Source organism: Festucalex cinctus, chromosome 10 (genome assembly GCF_051991245.1).
Source record: "Festucalex cinctus isolate MCC-2025b chromosome 10, RoL_Fcin_1.0, whole genome shotgun sequence".
Classification (NCBI taxonomy): Eukaryota; Metazoa; Chordata; class Actinopteri; order Syngnathiformes; family Syngnathidae; genus Festucalex; species Festucalex cinctus.
The window spans coordinates 16,572,656-16,591,360 of record NC_135420.1 but is presented as its reverse complement, the minus strand read 5'-3'; the positions used below and the strand labels follow the sequence as shown (position 1 = coordinate 16,591,360).

Here is an 18,705-nt window from a genome sequence, read left to right as displayed (position 1 = left end):
TTCTTTTAATTCCTAATTTCTAGTTCCTGATGTTCCTGATCCGATACCTTGTGGTATCAGCCCGAAACCAACCAACTCTAATTTACATTGCCACCATTGCACCATGTGTACTGTTCATAGAAATTAATACTTTTTGTAGATATGCATTACAAATTCAATTTTAATATATTTTTTTAAATTTACTTTTTATTCATTATTACACCCACAATAATAATTAAAAAAAAACATGACACCCATTCCCGCCCCTAAAAAAACTGTAAGCAAATGAGACAAAATAATATTAATATTAATATTAATATTAATATTAATATTAATATTAATATTAATATTAATATTAATATTAATATTAATATTAATATTAATATTAATATTAATATTAATATTAATAGTATTAATATTAACAGTAATAGTAATAGTAATAGTAATAGTAATAATGACAACAACAATTTAATCATTTTTATTACCCTGTTTTTATCCTTCCAATGTTTTGTGGCTTGTTAGTTTATTATTTAAAATTTTAATTGAATAGCTTTTATGTTGTTCTAATAATGTAAATAATAATAATAATAATAAAAATATTAATAATAATAATAATAATAATAATAATAAAAAATATAATAATAATAATAATAATAATAATAATAATAATTGTTGTTGTTATTGTAATGGACAGCTATATTTTTAACATTTTTCTTTGATCCAAATTTGGCTACTCAAGCTCAGGATACTGTTTACGTTAGAATTCACAATATAGATAACTGACAGTCCAAATCGTTAGCTTTTGCATAATTGCCAATAATTTTTGAACGTTTTCGGAAAGAGGAAAAAAACTACAAAAATAAAAATAAAAAAAATAAAAACACGAGAAATTCAACAAACCAGAAGTTAAATGGGAAGTCAACCTTAAACATTTCTAGACAATAATGTTTTATGTGACCTCACTCGTCTAAACATGACATTGTAATTGATATACAATTTGTGGGATATGAGTTATGGAGCAAAATCCAGTTGTTTTTATCCATCTGAGGGGGTGGCCATTTTGCCGCTTACTGTCAACTGAAAATGACATCACAGTTGCTCAGGGCTGAGGCGACCAACCACAGCTCACCTGTTTTCTGACGCTGAGCTGTAATTGGTTGTTACCCAAGACCTGAACAACTGTGATGGCATTTTCACTTGACAGCAAGTGGCAAAATGGCCGCCTTCTGATTTTGATAAAAACGGCTGGATTTTGCTGCTTAACTCATATTCCACTAACACAATATTAACCAGAATACCATATTTAGATGAGTGAGGATGCATAGAACATATTATTGTCAAGAAAAATGATTTTGGGTAGACTTCTCCTTTAAAGATCACCTGTGCAATTATAAATCTACTTTGCTAATGAAACAAATGTGTTTCAGACGTTGATGAATGCAGCACCCTACCCGGCGTGTGCGACGGAGGCGAGTGCACCAACACGGCTGGTAGTTACGTGTGCACCTGCCCACGAGGTTACATCTCCAGCACAGATGGCTCCAGATGCGTGGGTGAGTGTCGCCAAATGTCCGGACAACATACCGACGCTCTTCCCATTCGTTCGTTAGCTGGCACATCCCAGCGGGCATGCGATGAGTCAGGCTAGCCTGCAGACAAACACACTTTTGTGTACTCTTCGGCATCCACAGCATTAATTTACACGTGGTGAGACACGGATACACAGCATACCTCACTGATGTGCCTCATGAAACATTACCAGGTGTTAATGTATTGTTAAAGTCAATAACAGCAAACACAAACAGGTGTTAACTAAATGATTAAGTTCAGGCTGGAAAATACTTCATACTGCAATTTTTGGCTCCCAGCATCACTATAGCTCTGGAGCCACATGTGGCTCTTTAGTCTCTCTCCTGTGGATCGCTAAAAATTGTTTGAAACTGTTATTATTGTTTTTTTCCATCCATCCATCCATTTTCTTGACCGCTTATTCCTCACAAGGGTCGCGGTGGCTGCTGGCACCTATCTCAGCCTGGACTCAAACCGGAGACCTCAGAACTGGGAAGCGGACGTGCTAACCACTCGACTACCGTGCCGCCCTTATTGTTTTTTTTTTTTTTTAATATATTTACATACACATAAAATATTCTTTAAATTAACTATTTAGATTTTAAAAAATGAATAATGAAATAGGTGGCATGGTGGGCGAGTGGTTAGCACGTCCGCCTCCCAGTTCTGAAGACTCGGGTTCGAGTCCTTCCTGGGTGGAGTTTGCATGCTCTCACCGTGCCCGCGTGGGTCTTCTCCGGGTACTCCGGTCTCCTCCCACATTCCAAAGACATGCATGGCAGGTTAATTGGGCGCTCCGAATTGTCCCCAGGTGTGCTTGTGAGTGTGGACGGTTGTTCGTCTCTGTGTGCCCTGCGATTGGCTGGCAACCAGTCCAGGGTGTACCCCGCCTACTACCCAGAGCCGGCTGAGATAGGCTCCAGCACCCTCCGTGAGGAATAAGCGGTCAAGAAAATGGATGGATGGATGGATGTAAGTTGTCAGAAAGAGAGATGAATGGTACACTATTTTTTTAAATGATCTAAAAATATCCAAAAAGGCCATATAATGCACAAAACGGAAGCAGAAAAACAGAAAATTACCACTAAATGTCCACAAAATTGGCAAAATTATCAGAGAATTTACAGTAATAAAAAAGGCAAAAAAGAAAATGTAACCATAAAATGTCCAAAAACAAAATAAGAAATCCCCCCAAATTACCATAAAATGTTCACAAAATTGCCAAAAAAATGTCAGAAGATTTACATTAAAAAAAAGGCAGAAAATAATGTCAAAAATAGCCATAAAATGTACAAAAAAGAAACAAGAGGCAGAAAATGACCGTAAAACTGACAAAAATGTGAGAAATTTGACAGAAAGCCAGAAAAGTCTCAAAATGTATGAAAATGAAGTCTGAAAAAAATTATCAATACAAAAAAAAATAAATCCAAAATCGGAAGTTGAAAGGTAGAAGAAAATGAATCTGAAAGTATTGGATGCTGCATATTTTTCAGTTACGGTGCAGCCGTAATTAGCTTTTGGCCCCTCAGTACACACTAATTAACAGACAGTTTCGTTCATCACAATGGTCAAATGTTTTGCATCTCCAGACCAATTTTTGGACATTTATTTGGCCTAAAATGGCTCTTTTGACAGAAAAGTTTGCTGACCCCTGCTATAGTTGAACAATAACTCATGCCATCTGCCAGGCTCATCCACATTTTTTTCCTCCCCACACCAAACTTTTAAAATGTGATCTGTGCATCACATCATTGGCATGACTTAAACAACAGCGAGCCTTCTCCACCTCAGTTCAACAGTCAAGTATTGAATATTCCCTCTAATTGGAAGCATAGGGCCATGAAAAACACCTAAGAGATGTCCGCTTGAGTTGGTGACGAGTGAGTCGCCCGACCTTGACTTGAACCTGCATCTTTTCCAAACTCCAAATCCAAATATGATACATCTTCATGATATGGTTTCATATTTTACATTTATCGTTTGAGGTCCATTTAACCTGGCTTCTTTTAAAAGATGACCAGCACATCTCCATCTGTCTGAAGGGAATTTAGGAAAAAAAGAAAGCAAAAACAATTTAAATGTGCGCCAGACACAACCCCCTTACATCCTCCCTCTGTCTTTGTCCTGCTTCCAAATTGGAGCAGACAAGATGTGGAGGAGACAGATAAAGGAAGCCAGTCCCGCCAACGTATCGCATTGATATCGTCTTGGAATATTGCGGGCCTGTAATCTCAGGTCCCACCTCCAAATTGGGCTGAGTTCAACGCCTGCTTGAACGGAGAAAAACATGGCGTGAACAATTCTGAGCGGCTCCTCATACGATTCTCAATTTATTTCATAAGCATTCCACATGCATTCAAATCTTAGCATTCAGCTATTAGCATTCAGATTTCAGCATTCCCACGCAATTTCTCCAGAAATTGCACTTGGTCAAGTTTAATATGGAGTAGTGGTGGTGATCTATGAAATCATGAAAAGAAAATATGTTTCTTCTGCTATTAAGACCAATTTTCATTTCAGTTGTGAGAGTTTGGGACGGGCAGCAGCGCCGTCTCTGTGACATAAGCAATATACACGTAAAGTAAAAAATCAGATGGCAAAAGAATTCTTTATTTTTCCCAACCACCCTTCCCCACATAAAAAGGCCAAGTTAAAGGGATCGTTCGGCTTTTTTAACATGAATCTCAATTTGATCCTCACCTCCCGTGTGTGCGATCAGCACTGACTTACCCCCGACAGCGTTCTGTGATACGCGTTCTGGTTCGGCGTTGGACGAGAGGAAAATAGTCCAGCAAGCTGGCTGGGGTCTCGGAAATAAAGCGTTTTTCTTCTAAAAACTATTTGTTTTCAAAAGCGTGATACATTTCCATCACAATACGCTTTTCTGAATAAAATCAGACGCCATTACCGCCAGCCACTACTTTTCTGTTTGTTCGTATCACTGCGCGGCGCCCTGTAGAACGCTAACCGACGCACTGCAGCCAGCTAGCTGATACTTCCGCCTGAAGTTGTTTGCCTTTTCGGCAACCGAACGCTGTCAGGGGTAAGTCAGTGCTGATCGCACACACGGGAGGTGAGGATCAAATTGAGATTCATGTTAAAAAAGCCGAACGATCCCTTTAAGAATTTATGGCGGCTGCAGTCATGAGGCAAGGTGACTCGGTCCACGCTGATGTCTCGCATGGATGCCGTGATAGAGGAGGCCTGAGGGGGCTGTCGCGAGGGCGTGACAGTAATCAGAGCCTAATGCCCTGTCACATGGTGGAAGCCGGGGAAAAAAGATCCGTCCACTCAGTTAGGCTCTATAAACACCTCTCGTCAAATGAAAGCATATGCTGGCGTCGTGGCGCAACGCAAAGCGCCGTCTGCTTCCAATTAAAAGCCTTCGTCATCCTCATCAGCAAATCCCGCCGACGTCCTCCGGCTCGCACCGCTCCGTCCTGTGGGATGTTCGCAGGTTTTAACTCACACGTGTCGACTTTGTGACATTATGAAAGCAATGGGAATGCGTCTCTGTGTCAAATGCCCGAGTGTGTTCGTGGAATTCAAATATTCCCACATGCTGCAGAGCCCCACTAATGTTCGGATCTAATTGGCAAGAATTGCTCCACATGGAACTGATTAATTCCAGACTGCTGGCTCATTAGTGAGATAATCGACATGTGGGCCTCCGAACATGCACTCCTCCCCCTTCTTTCAATAACGCTGAACTTTTTCTTCTTCTTTAGTGGACAGACACACGTACTGTACAGTATGAATGCTGCTTTCTTCCTAATAGCAAGAATTCCAGGAAATACCCACATTCCCCTTCCCACTCTCGTCACTTACACTTTGAACCATTGACCCATTGACCTCAACCTGTCAAACTGTTACAAATAAGAGCCCTCTCCTTTTTTTTCAAGGCCCCTAAGATGCTGGCAGTTAGTCGAGACCCCAGGAAACCTTTCACTAATGCCAACTCATAAAGAACTTCCTCCCCACCCACCATGGTGGGCGCAGGGGCGTCTGTTTCTCTTCGTGCTGCTGTTTTTCAGAGCAGCTATTACCTGGAAACTTTTCATGTGTCATACAGTGGCACGGCTGGAAGAAATGTTTTATTAGCTGAGGTTTAACAACACAGTGGCCTTTATAATTGAAATGTGCAGTCTGTTGAATCTCTGGCCACACCTGCTAACGCCTTTTTTTGTACACTCCAGACATACTCTTGTACACCTGTAATCATAATCAGCAGAGAGTGGGGTCATTAAGTAATTTGGTGTACTCTACAGTCAACAGCTGTAAACATTGCATTACTTGCATTGCTTCATACTGAGAAAATCTGAACATTTATATCATGTTTAAAAATCCTCTAAAGGGTCTTTAGAAATTTGCTTCTAAATACACGTTTGAATAGCATGGCAGCTTTAGAGTGCCTTGTTGTCTGCTATGAGTGTGTGCAGCTCATGCAGATAAAGCAACAAGAGTGAGAAGGGGATTTTTTTTTTTTTTAAAGTTCGATCTTAGATCCATTGTGTGGACTGAGGCTTTGGTTGGTATGGCCAGTTTAGAGCGCCTTGTCGTTGCGACATGGAAAAGCCCCGTGATAACCAGTGAAACATATTCCATTCACAGAATGCTTTTTAAGCAGATGTATCTTTGCAGCTCAAATATGTAGGAGTTATGTGTATGCATAAGATAAATGCTTGATGAATTATTATATATCTTTCCACATTGTAGAGGCATTTGTTTTGTATTGATAGTTGCTTTAATAATTTTGTGTTATAGTCCTTTTAAAATAATGCTTTTATAACTTCCTTAGTGGTAATGACTGGCTTTTTTTTCAGCAGTTTTTATTGAGCCCTTTCAATTCTGCCTAGCAACAAGTGATCATGCAAATATGTGCCCAGACGCTGCAAATGTTTAATGAAACAACAGTTGCTTTGATACAAAACAAAACAAAAACAAACAAAAAAAAATACATCGCATCAATAGCAATCATAAGGTTAGGATTATAATGGGGAAAAAAAAGAAAAAAATGATGGATAACTTCTATTTAAAAAAAGTGTTTTGTTTTATTCACGCTATCCAAGTATACTCCACATATAATGACATTAAACTGTCTATCACAAATGCTTTTGCAGACCAGCGTGTGGGCACGTGTTTCTCCGCACTGGCTAACGGTAGATGTGCTGCCGAGCTGACTGGCCAGTATACCAAGATGCAGTGTTGCTGTGACACCGGTCGCTGTTGGGCTTTGGGACAGATTCCCGAGATGTGTCCTGTGAGGGGGTCTGGTGAGTGCAAACACACATTTTAACATCAACATACATTACAAACACTTGACATTTTTTATATTCTACTTATGCACGTTCATAAATTTAGGCTGATGGCTCTTAATTCTTCAGTAAAAATATAACAATAATATATTTTTTTCTGAGAGTTTCATCTTTTGCTGTATTGCTGTGTATAAGCTGATACAATTACAATAATTTAAAATAAGAAAAAGATTCTAAACTGTTTGTGACTCTCCCTTATTTACCTTCTCCCTTCTTTATCTCCTAGACGAGTTCCGTCGTTTATGTATCGTCGGTGTTCCTCAGGGACACGGCCTCCCCAACGGCTACCCCAACGGATACTTCCCACACAACAATGGCTACGGGCCCAAGTTTCCCAGTCTTCCTAACGGAAATGGAGGCAATGGAGGCGCTTTCGGAGGCAATGGCGGAAGCTTCGGAGGCAACGGTGGGAGTTTCGGAGGGAACGGAGGAAGCTTTGGAGGGAACGGAGGGGGTCTGATGACCCATCACCAAATAGGTGAGTTGGACTGGTTTTTGCTATGTTTCAGGTACTCAGGCACCTTAAAAATGTATTTTTTGAAAAATATCGCTTAAAACCTTTTCACAAATTAAGAAATTACATCTTTATCTGTATGCTAATTTCTCCAATTACAGTAACAAGGTTGGAAGTCACCAGCTAGCAATTTAGCGCTAAAGTTCACTAGCTGTGTTAGCTACTTTGTTACATGCAGTAATGTTTTTTTTCTGATATATTAGTAACAGAGTGGCATTAGTTTGAGCGACACGCTCCATTAAAGTTAAAAACATTGGAAAAATATAAACATGATGAAATAAGAAATTACTTTAGATCTTCCCATGGTCAGAGCAATTATGATGATGTCATTTCTGATGAGTCATGTAGCTCACTCTTTTTCAATGACTAAAAAAGATTTTAGTAATAGGGTCATGTGTGTTGAGATAACTTAAGAATAAGTGCATATTTCTGTATTTTATGTATTGATGATCAAAAATATGATAAGGGACAGAAAAATGGCCTCTGATTCTGGAATGGCCCTTGTACTTCTCAGCTCTTAATGATCAATTTTTGCTGTATTTTTCTGATTCTGTTTCGTGTCTGGGCAGGCACCGTCACTGTGAACGACACCATTGACATCTGCAAGCACTTCACCAATCTGTGTCTGAATGGACGCTGCATTCCCACACCCACAAGTTATCGCTGCGAGTGCAACATGGGCTACAAGCAGGATGTACGAGGGGAATGCATTGGTAAGTAACATGCCCACATGCCATCATTTATCCCCCTCTCCTCCCCACCATGCATAGTGTTCCCACCACGGCATTGTACTGCCACCTTCTGTCAGTTCCTGTAACGGACCATACATGATTTATATACTTTTACTTAGCTTGCTTTATCTTTTCATTGTAGATGTTGATGAATGTGTGAGTAATCCATGCATCAATGGTGACTGTGTCAACACACCGGGGTCGTATCACTGCAAGTGTCATGATGGTTACCAGGGAACACCCACCAAGCAAGCTTGTATTGGTATGTCAGAAAAAAAAAATTCTTAATTCTACTTTAAATACATGTTGATGATTTCATTTTGTCTGCGTAGATATTGACGAGTGTATTGTCAATGGGGTGATGTGTCGCAATGGTCGCTGTGTCAACACTGAGGGAAGCTTCCAGTGCATCTGCAATGCTGGTTTTGAACTCACACCTGATGGCAAGAACTGCATTGGTAAGGAGGCAAAAACAACCATCAACTTAAATCTGAATATATATGTGAAATAGGGTATGTACTGTATGTATGTGGATATTTCAACCCGATTAAATATGTTTACTAGACATGTCCAAATTCAAATTTTCCTTAAGAAAAATATTAAAGGCCGATTCTTTGTCTTCTTAACCTGCTTTGTGGTCTCCTACCACTTCAGATCACGACGAATGTGCCACCACCAACATGTGTCTGAATGGCATGTGCATCAATGAGGACGGCAGCTTTAAGTGTATCTGCAAGCCTGGCTTTGCTTTAGCACCAAATGGACGTTACTGCACTGGTATGTTAATGTATTTTTGAGATCAAGAAATGTTGAGTCCTGAAATAAATGATGAGACTGAGAATGATATATTCACTTCAGAGTTAAATGTAAACTGTCAGATACATTGATCAGCCAAAACATTAGGTACGTCTTGATATATAGGACAAAAATGCAGGATTTTTTTTTTATTTTCATTTTCTTTCTTTTTTTTATGTACATCATCTGGAGCAGTTCAGGGTTAATAATAATATGAATCTAATAAAATGGGGAAAAAAAAACCATGATATTCAACAGGGATGCTGATTAATAAATTTATATATGCATATACAGTGGAAGGTCAGCTTTTGTAATTGATCCATTCCAATAAGTCTGACTATAATGTAACTGTAGGAAAACTGAAGCAATATTTCCCATTGGAAATAATTTAAATGAAATTAATCTGTTCCAGACAATCAAATATGTTAACGTAAAATTATGGAAGATAATAATAGTTTAACATACAGAAAAGAATGTGAAATAAATAATTAATGAAATTAATAAATTAACTTTTAATGAAGCCTCTTAATGGTGAAGCAGGAGATGTTACAGTTTGGAAGAGGAGCCAACCATTTTCTTACCTTGTTGTTGTTATTTCTCTTCTATGATGCCGCTCACCTTCTTTACCAAGATTACTTGGAAATTCCTTTGTTCCCAGGGTGGTTTATTGAACAACAGTCACTTTAAATAAATGAGCACAAAGAAGTTCTGACATGTGCAGGGTGACTCTAAAGTTGTGTAACGATTCCAGGACAGAGTGGCTTAGTTCTACGGGTATACGGATGAGTTTGGTACAGAACATTTTCAACTTTAGTGCATGCACCAAAACTGGGATGACTAAATAGTCAAAAACTAAAAATTGTGCAATCAGAGAATGGAAAAAATGCTGATATTATTGAGGCAAAATCTGATTGGTTAAAGAAACAGTTCCGATGCCAATGCGATTTAATTGGCCATTTAGAAGCATACAGTAGAACCTGAAAATTGTACTTGACGTTCCGTCTCTCCAACAGACATCGACGAGTGCCTGACCCCTGGAATTTGCATGAACGGCCGCTGCATCAACTCGGAGGGCTCCTTCCGCTGTGAGTGCCCACCGGGCCTGGCGATTGATGTGGACGGGAGAGTGTGCGTGGACACGCACATGAGGACCACCTGTTACGGCGCCATAAAGATGGGCACGTGCTCACGGCCCTTCCCCGGAGCGGTGACTAAATCGGAGTGCTGTTGTGCCAATGCAGAACATGGATTTGGCGAACCCTGCCACCCATGTCCCTCTCGGAACTCAGGTAGAACCCCAAATGGGTTTCTCATTTTCTCCATTGCTGAAAAAGTGTGTCAATTTCAACTGTATGTGCTCTTCCAGCTGAGTTCCAGGCTGTGTGCAGTAGTGGTATCGGCATCACAGCTGATGGTAGAGGTCAGTATGACGGTCATCTAAGGTCATGCTAAGAAACACTTTGCTGCTGCAGTAACCGTAAAACAATTCTTATCAACTTAATCCCAGATATCAACGAGTGCGCTCTTGACCCGGACATTTGTCAGAACGGCATTTGTGAGAATCTGAGAGGAAGTTACCGCTGCATCTGTAACATCGGCTATGAGTCAGACACCAGCGGCAAAAATTGCGTTGGTGAGTCTATTTTATTTATTTATGTGTCATAACACGTCAAAGTGCGACTTTTTAGACCACCAACTGTGTTGGGGCGTGTATATTTTCAGACTAAATATAAATCTTAATGTTTTGCTCATTTGCCACATTCATCTTCAAATGACATTGTAGTGCAGCATACAGTATCTTAACTCTCTTTTTCAGACATCAATGAGTGTCTGGTCAACCGCCAGCTTTGTGACAATGGCCTGTGCAGAAACACTCCTGGCTCGTATACATGTTCCTGCCCAAAAGGTTTTGTCTTCAAGCCAGAGTCTGAGACATGTGAAGGTGAATATGCACACACACACACACACACGCATCCTCAATTCCATCTGTTTTTGATAAAAGCCATAACGAGGTGACCTACTTTTCACTGTAAATATGTCGATCTGCATCCTGACCTCAGGTGTGCTTCTTTGTTGTGTGTTCCAGATATCAATGAATGCGAGTCCAGTCCGTGCGTCAATGGGGTCTGTCGAAACGTGATTGGGTCTTTCAATTGTGAGTGCACCCATGGGAGCAAGCTGGACTCTACAAACACCATCTGCGTGGGTAAGTCGTTCCACCACCAAGGGGTCTTACAAAACAAAGTTTTATGCTCAAATGTCATATTTTATTTTTAAGATGGACAACTGGGCCCCCAAAAAAGGTCAAATGCATATATAAATAAGAGATATTTCTGATAGTAATAAAAAAATAATTCCCATTTTTAATTATATTATTTATTATTATTGTTATTATTACCATTATTATAATTATGAATGAGATTAATGAATAAAAACAAACAAACAGTAAATAATAGGTTACAAAGCCCTTTTAACTTGTTGAATAAGCGGTTAAGAAAATGGATGGATGTTAACATTTTGAAAAGTAGGTCATAATTTAGCAACAAAAGGAAAATGCTGATCCCGGGTTAATGACAAACTGATCTAAAGTGTACTATTATACTACTAATAGTATTATTATACTACTAATATTTTCCTTGGCTTTAACTGCTTGGGAATATATCAGTACATTTTTTGTTCCTGGAAAAAGTACCGTTACCTGGCAATCTATTAATTAGCCCTATAGGGGACATCAGTGTTGATTTTAGGTGATTTATTGACTATATATTTGCATGCAAGGCCACAGTGTACCAGCTGCACACTGTGTTACATTATGCAGTCAGCCAAACCTACAAGTTGACATGTACTACATTTTCTCTGCTATTAATAGTCTTAGCTTGTTTGGAGGTTTGATACTTTTGGAAAATTGCTTGCTGTTGCTGGAAGCAGAAGGTATAATTAGTCATCGAATAAATGCTAAGATTTGCATGAGCAGCCACTATCAGAGAGCTATAAATGCTGCTGCCTTTGGTTCATATCTGCTTTTAATTTGAGGGATCATCACTCATCCGGAAAGATGAAGTGGAAAGTAAATTGTGGTTTGCTGTTAGGGTGGTCTTGTGGGAAAAAGTGCAACTAAGTAAGTCACTGCAGTAGTAATGCAATAAAGAAAGAAAGTATCTATCTATCTATCTATCTATCTATCTATCTATCTATCTATCTATCTATCTATCTATCTATCTATCTATCTATCTATCTATCTATCTATCTATCTATCTATCTATCTATCTATCTATCTATCTATCTATCTATCTATCTACCTACCTCTCTCTCTCTCTCTCTCTCTCTCTCTCTCTCTCTATCTATCTATCTATCTATCTATCTCTCTCTCTCTCTCTCTCTCTCTCTCTCTCTCTCTCTATCTCTCTCTGTCTGTCTGTCTGTCTGTCTGTCTGTCTGTCTGTCTGTCTGTCTGTCTGTCTATCTATCTATCTATCTATCTATCTATCTATCTATCTATCTATCTATCTATCTATCTATCTATCTATCTATCTATCTATCTATCTATCTATCTAGCTAGCTAGCTAGCGATCGAGCTGACATCACAAGTAAAAAATGGCAGCCAACCAGGGAAAGGAAGCTCTCCGCTCATTGAAAAGTATTGGACATTGGATAGTTGTTAGGCGTATTTGATTTGTGAAGATTGTTTTCATTTCAAAATATGATGAAATGTTTGAGTACTATAACAATCTGCCTGCCTGTTTCAGTGTCACAGGCAAAAGCAATACAATATACACCCTTTGTTTTCACCATGTCAAGGAAGGATTTTCATTGTGTTGCATTGCGGGAATAGCAGAAATGCATGGATGTTCGGAATTGTCAATCGTTAGCTAGCTAGCTCTATCTAGCTAAAGTAGCTGTCTACGGTATTTGTCTGTCTGGCTGTCTGTATACTTCTCAAATACATAGTTTTATGTACTGTGTTTGCTGCTGAGGTACAAGAGGTATAATGCTGTTGAATGTCAAACATAGGTCCACCAAGTTCTGTTGAAATTTGCGGGTAGCCCTACTCGCTCTTCAGGTGTTCTGCTTTGCCCCCACAGATAGCATGAAGAGCACTTGTTGGCTGACCATACAGGACAACCGCTGTGAGGTGAACATCAACGGGGCCACACTCAAGTCTGAGTGCTGCTCTACTTTGGGAGCAGCCTGGGGAAGCCCCTGTGAACCCTGCGAGATTGGTCAGTGAATACATTCATTGTGCGAGATATTTTAGAAACTCAAAATAATGATTAGAGGACAAAAACTGTATGATTTGTACTTTTATTAGACACCGCCTGTTCACGTGGATTCGCACGCATGAAGGGCCTTGTCTGTGAAGGTAAGAACAACGGACCACTCATTCAATCATTAATTGACCTACATACCCTAAAACAGACTTCAATATTGTTCCCTATAGACATTAACGAGTGTGAGGTGTTCCCTGGAGTGTGCACCAATGGTCGTTGTGTGAACACGCAGGGCTCCTTCCGCTGCGAGTGTGCCGAGGGACTCACATTGGACAGTACTGGGCGCACATGTGTGGGTAAGAGGATACACATGGGATGAGACATGAGAGCCAAGCACTAAAACAAAAATCCTAACCTAATGACCACATTTCTCTTTTGTAAGATATGCGCAGCGAGCAGTGCTACATGAAATGGCACGAGGATGAATGTGGTGAGCCTCTGCCTGGCCGGTACCGAGTGGACATGTGTTGCTGCTCTGTGGGCGCCGCCTGGGGTGTGGACTGTGAAGAGTGTCCCAAACCCAGCTCACCTGAGTACAGGGCCATCTGTCCAAGAGGACCTGGTTTTGCTAACAGGGACATCCTGACTGGCAGGCCCTTCTACAAAGGTAGATTTAGAACAACTGTTAGTTATAGTCACTGAAGGCTTGTTCACTTTATGGGACACCATTACAAGGGTGCCCAGATTATCAAAATTAAAAACCATGGACACTACAGTTTAATTGACAATCAAATACAATAAATTATCACCAGGAACTATTTATAACAAATGGCCTATAATTGCTAGTCAACCTGGTGACTGGTGGTTGTGTTTTATTACGTTAGCATTTTTTTTTAGCTGTGCTTGTTCCTTGTTTTATTACAAACAAAATGCAAGAATTTGTGTATGCATGTTTTCCACAGATGTGAATGAGTGCAAGGTCTTCAATGGTCTGTGTACTCATGGAACTTGCCGGAATACCATCGGAAGTTTCAAGTGTCGCTGCAACAGCGGCTTTGCTCTGACGGCCGAGGAGAGAAACTGCACAGGTGCACGAAGACGAAAGAATGAACGTATTATCGGAAAGATACAAGTTATTCAACTACGTTTGATTCTGTTTGTAAATTAGACATCGACGAATGCCGCATCTCCCCGGACCTGTGTGGTCATGGTACATGTGTCAACACTCCTGGCAGCTTTGAGTGTGAATGCTTTGACGGTTACGAGAGCGGCTTCATGATGATGAAGAATTGCATGGGTAAGTCACACACATAATCACTATGGTCTCTTGCTTTCTTTTGTTAAAAAAACAGACATTTTAATTTATTTTTTTCTCCTCCCCTCTTGTCTTCCTGACGGCTGGCAGATATCGACGAGTGTGAGCTAAACCCCCTGCTGTGTCGCGGTGGGACCTGTCTCAACACTGAAGGCAGTTATGAATGTGAATGTCCCCCCGGACACTCGCTCAGTTCGGATGGATCGGCTTGCGAAGGTACGACATCACTTTGGAGGGCTTTAAGATCAATACTGCAAATGAAGAATATTTTTGCATATGTTGGCCCCGTACCCTTATAGCACCCTCTTTATAGTTATAACAACCCAATTTAATGATGTCCAATACAAGAGCCGTAGCAAAATGAATATCTTTGTTTAACAGGAGGCTCGACCCTCACTTAGAGGGACTTTAAGGACAATGTCACAAAAGATCCTGGATTTACGGCAACATTTTACAATGTTCTCTCTTGGCCTCTTTGCGGAATTCGGTTGCAAAGTATTTGCGGTAAGCATCCAAAAATAAACACTGACAACACGGCTGACCTTGACTGAGGTAGTAAAGCTCAATTTTGATTGACGATGTTTGCAATGTCAGTTGTAGATTCCAATGGTAGAATGACAAAACAACATAAAAAAAACATTTTCATCCAGTTGTACTTTGTTTAACTCACAACATGCCATTGCGCGGAACTGGTGAGCATTTAAAATATATTGTCATAGCTTTCTGATATTATGGTTACAGATTGTATGTGCATCGTACAGATATTGTTTCTGTATTGGATCTCATAAGATTGTGCAGCATTAACAGCCCAAAATGTTCTCTGGCAGTCCGTGCATTTGGCACCTGGACACCACTAATCACAACGCAGTTACAGAAACCATCAATCTATGGAAAAACACATAACAACACACAACTTGTGTTTTGGTCGTCAAAGTTGACTTTATTTTATTTATTTTTTATTTTTTGCTCTGATCAACCAATCAGAGCATAGGAAAATGTTGACATCATGGAGGCCCAGCTCACTGAATTTGTGAGGGCGAACTTGAAATCTGATTGGTTAAAGAAACAGTCCCTTTGCTAACATACATCTGCATGTGTTGCAAATGAGGGTCGCACCAGATACTAACTGGCTCCCCACAATTTCGCTAAACTGCACATTTCAGAGTGGCCTTTTATTGTGGGCAGATTTCGGCACACCCATGCAATAATCAGACTGTCTTATCAGAATCTTAATATGCCACACCTGCCAGGTGGGATGGATTATCTTGACAAAAGAGAAATGTACACTAAAACAAATTTCGACAGATTTGAGAACAATATTTGAGGGAAAAGCCTTTTGTGTATGTTTGAAATCTTTGAGCACAGCTCATGAAATATGTAAGCAAAAACAAAGTGTTGCGTTAATATTTTTGTCCAGTGTATTTAAAGTTAAATCAGACGGCACTATAGATTCTGAAGGCCCTGGGCAGATTAAACTGACGTGGCAGCACATACAATGAAAATAGCAGTGGCCCTAGAATTGAACCCTGTGGAATACCAGAGTGTATGTTTAACTTTTTTTCTTTTCTTTTTTTTTTCTCGATATTGCTCGTAGTTTGAAGGGATTACAATAATAAAGAAATCACTTGATCTACCATCATAACAGCCACAAGTTGACCACTGAGCACACCAAATTCCCTGCCTCTGGGGTTCGATCAACCTCAGGTTAAAAACCACGTTTAGAATAACAGATTGTTGCCGTTTTGCCACTTCAAAAAATCTTATTTAACTAATTTGCTCCTTAAAACGTATAAATATGTTCTATTTTAAATGTTTTAAGTGTCCCAAATACGTATACTTTTTTTTGTTTTTTTTTGTTTTTTTTATAATAGAGCATACAGAAGTCTTTGATGAAGCCTCTCAACTGCAAAGTACGGTTGAAAAAAATAGTAGTTATTACACAAACGGCCAACAAGTGGTGGCAGAGTATAAGAGCTCAACCAGGGCCATGTTGAAAAAAAGCTCAATTGCTCAGAATTCTAAATAGATTTCTGAATAATGACGAAACTTAGCTATATTCTAATGATAATTGCTGCAAAACGGAAACAGATAGAAATATACTTTTTTTTTTCCTGATGAAAGAAACTATTTTAATCTTTCTTTTAGTAGGTTCCTTGTTTTATAGCAATAGAACACAATATTCTGTGGGCCTTGCAAAATCAGTCATAATTCAGTAAAACAGCCGGGAGCAAACAGCATTGCTGCTGTGAAAATGGCTGGGAGTGAAGGAGTTAAAGACTTGTCACGAAGTCATTATTTTGGTTAAGAAGAGTAAAGAAATGCGTTCATGCATTCAATTTTTCTAAACAGATGTGAATGAGTGCCAGCTGAGCGACAACTTGTGCAAGAACGGCCAGTGCGTCAACATGCCGGGAACCTACCAGTGCTCATGTGACACCGGCTACCAAGCCACACCAGACAGACAGGGCTGCGTTGGTGAGTCCACACACTAGTCCACACTTCAGTTAACATTCCCTGAGCATGATGTCATCCTTTGTACAACCTGTTATTTAGATATTGATGAGTGCACCATCATGAATGGAGGCTGTGAGACCCACTGCACCAACTCGGAGGGCAGCTATGAGTGCAGCTGCAGTGAAGGTTACGCGCTCATGCCTGACCTCAGGACGTGTTCAGGTAAACAAACCTCGTCACGCTGTTTCCTCACGAGTTTAGCCTGCAATTGATGATTCTAATCTATCTTCCGTTTTAACTAGACATTGACGAGTGCGAGGAGACGCCAGACATCTGCGACGGAGGCCAGTGTACAAACATTCCAGGGGAATACCGCTGCCTGTGCTATGACGGTTTTATGGCTTCTATGGACATGAGGACCTGCATCGGTGAGAAGAAAAAAGATTTGAAATCTTTCTCAGGCTGTGGTTCTATTTTAGTCATCTCTTCACTGCCAAAAATCACACGTGTTTTTTTATGGGTCCATTTATACACACACAGATGTGAACGAGTGCGATTTGAACCCAAACATCTGTCTCCACGGCGACTGTGAGAACACCAAAGGATCCTTCATCTGTCACTGTCAGCTTGGATACTTTGTCAAGAAGGGATCCACTGGATGCACAGGTGCGTATGTGTGAAATGTGTTGATATACATGCAACTAAAACAAGTGTTAACCAGTATATATTATTATTCTTAAAGATTTTTAAAAAGGGAATTCATGTTCCTGTTAGGTGGAATCCTCTCAAAGCCTCCACTTTTCAGGAACCTCCAAAAACGGCACCTTTGTTGAACCATTCACATTGCATTTTCAAAGAGAGCATTTTCAACACTTTAGTGGATCAATAATTAATATAAAAAAAAAACCAACAGACCAATGTGGGGACTGACTATTCATTAGTATTGAATAGTGAAAAAAATATGAAATTGTCCAAATTTGGAAATAGTGACAATGTGTAAGATACTAATGTATTTTAAATAATTTGTATAAATAATTTAAGTATTTGTAAATAATAAATACTGGTAAGTATGTTGTTGTTGTTGTTTTTTAATTCTTTTTTTTATCGCTCATTAATCAAAAATGTTATCACTTAACACTTTTCAGCAAGAAATTCTTCTTCACTTATATTAGCATGTGACTGTTGAGAACTCGAAACCCAAATAAAGTTTTCACCGGTAATCGAGGACAACAATGGTTCATGTACAGGAAAGTGCATCACAGCATCACCCCCAATAATCTTTTCATACAATATTCTATTTATGACCTGTGACCAGCAAAGGGAAGAAGAAAAAAAAGTTCACTTCTTTAATGTTCTAGTCATGCCTGAAGCAGATTTCTAGTGATTTTTGTTCAATATATTGTAACTAATGGCATGTGTGATGATCCAAGAGGAAGTACTGATACCTGGTATCGGTATCATGCTGATTTATTGACACTAATTTCAAGGTGTTATTTACTTATAAAGGGTTCTGATACCAGTCACTGATACATAGAGCAAAAAAAAATGGACTTAAAATACCGTACGTCTTCCTTGTTAGTAGTTGGGGCATCAGTGATTCATAAAGGTCTTTGCTCACAATTATCTATTATTGTGTTACTTGAATTTTTTTGTATCATGAATACTAGTGGTATTGGTACTTAGTATCGGTATCGGTGAGTACTCAAGAGTAAATACTCAATATTGGCATCGGTCTGAAAAAAACATCGAACATCCCTAGTTAAAATTTTAACGACAGAAATGGTGATTCTGTCACACACTAAAGTATGAATGATTTTCTCAACAT

General features: G+C 39.5%; 1 protein-coding gene across 1 annotated transcript in view; it reads left to right on the top strand.

Moving 5' to 3' along the window:
- Window positions 1-18,705, top strand: part of fbn3 (fibrillin 3) — a 71,679-nt gene that overhangs the window by 34,888 nt on the left and 18,086 nt on the right. The window contains exons 8-30 of the mRNA XM_077534658.1: window positions 1,407-1,532; window positions 6,669-6,821; window positions 7,090-7,341; window positions 7,947-8,090; window positions 8,251-8,370; window positions 8,441-8,566; window positions 8,763-8,885; window positions 9,917-10,192; window positions 10,270-10,323; window positions 10,411-10,536; window positions 10,720-10,845; window positions 10,990-11,109; window positions 12,986-13,123; window positions 13,213-13,263; window positions 13,342-13,467; window positions 13,554-13,778; window positions 14,074-14,199; window positions 14,280-14,408; window positions 14,517-14,642; window positions 16,776-16,901; window positions 16,980-17,102; window positions 17,183-17,308; window positions 17,421-17,546. Of these exons, the coding sequence (XP_077390784.1) occupies window positions 1,407-1,532; window positions 6,669-6,821; window positions 7,090-7,341; window positions 7,947-8,090; window positions 8,251-8,370; window positions 8,441-8,566; window positions 8,763-8,885; window positions 9,917-10,192; window positions 10,270-10,323; window positions 10,411-10,536; window positions 10,720-10,845; window positions 10,990-11,109; window positions 12,986-13,123; window positions 13,213-13,263; window positions 13,342-13,467; window positions 13,554-13,778; window positions 14,074-14,199; window positions 14,280-14,408; window positions 14,517-14,642; window positions 16,776-16,901; window positions 16,980-17,102; window positions 17,183-17,308; window positions 17,421-17,546 (3,168 nt within the window). The remainder of the gene's footprint in view (window positions 1-1,406; window positions 1,533-6,668; window positions 6,822-7,089; window positions 7,342-7,946; window positions 8,091-8,250; window positions 8,371-8,440; window positions 8,567-8,762; window positions 8,886-9,916; window positions 10,193-10,269; window positions 10,324-10,410; window positions 10,537-10,719; window positions 10,846-10,989; window positions 11,110-12,985; window positions 13,124-13,212; window positions 13,264-13,341; window positions 13,468-13,553; window positions 13,779-14,073; window positions 14,200-14,279; window positions 14,409-14,516; window positions 14,643-16,775; window positions 16,902-16,979; window positions 17,103-17,182; window positions 17,309-17,420; window positions 17,547-18,705) is intronic.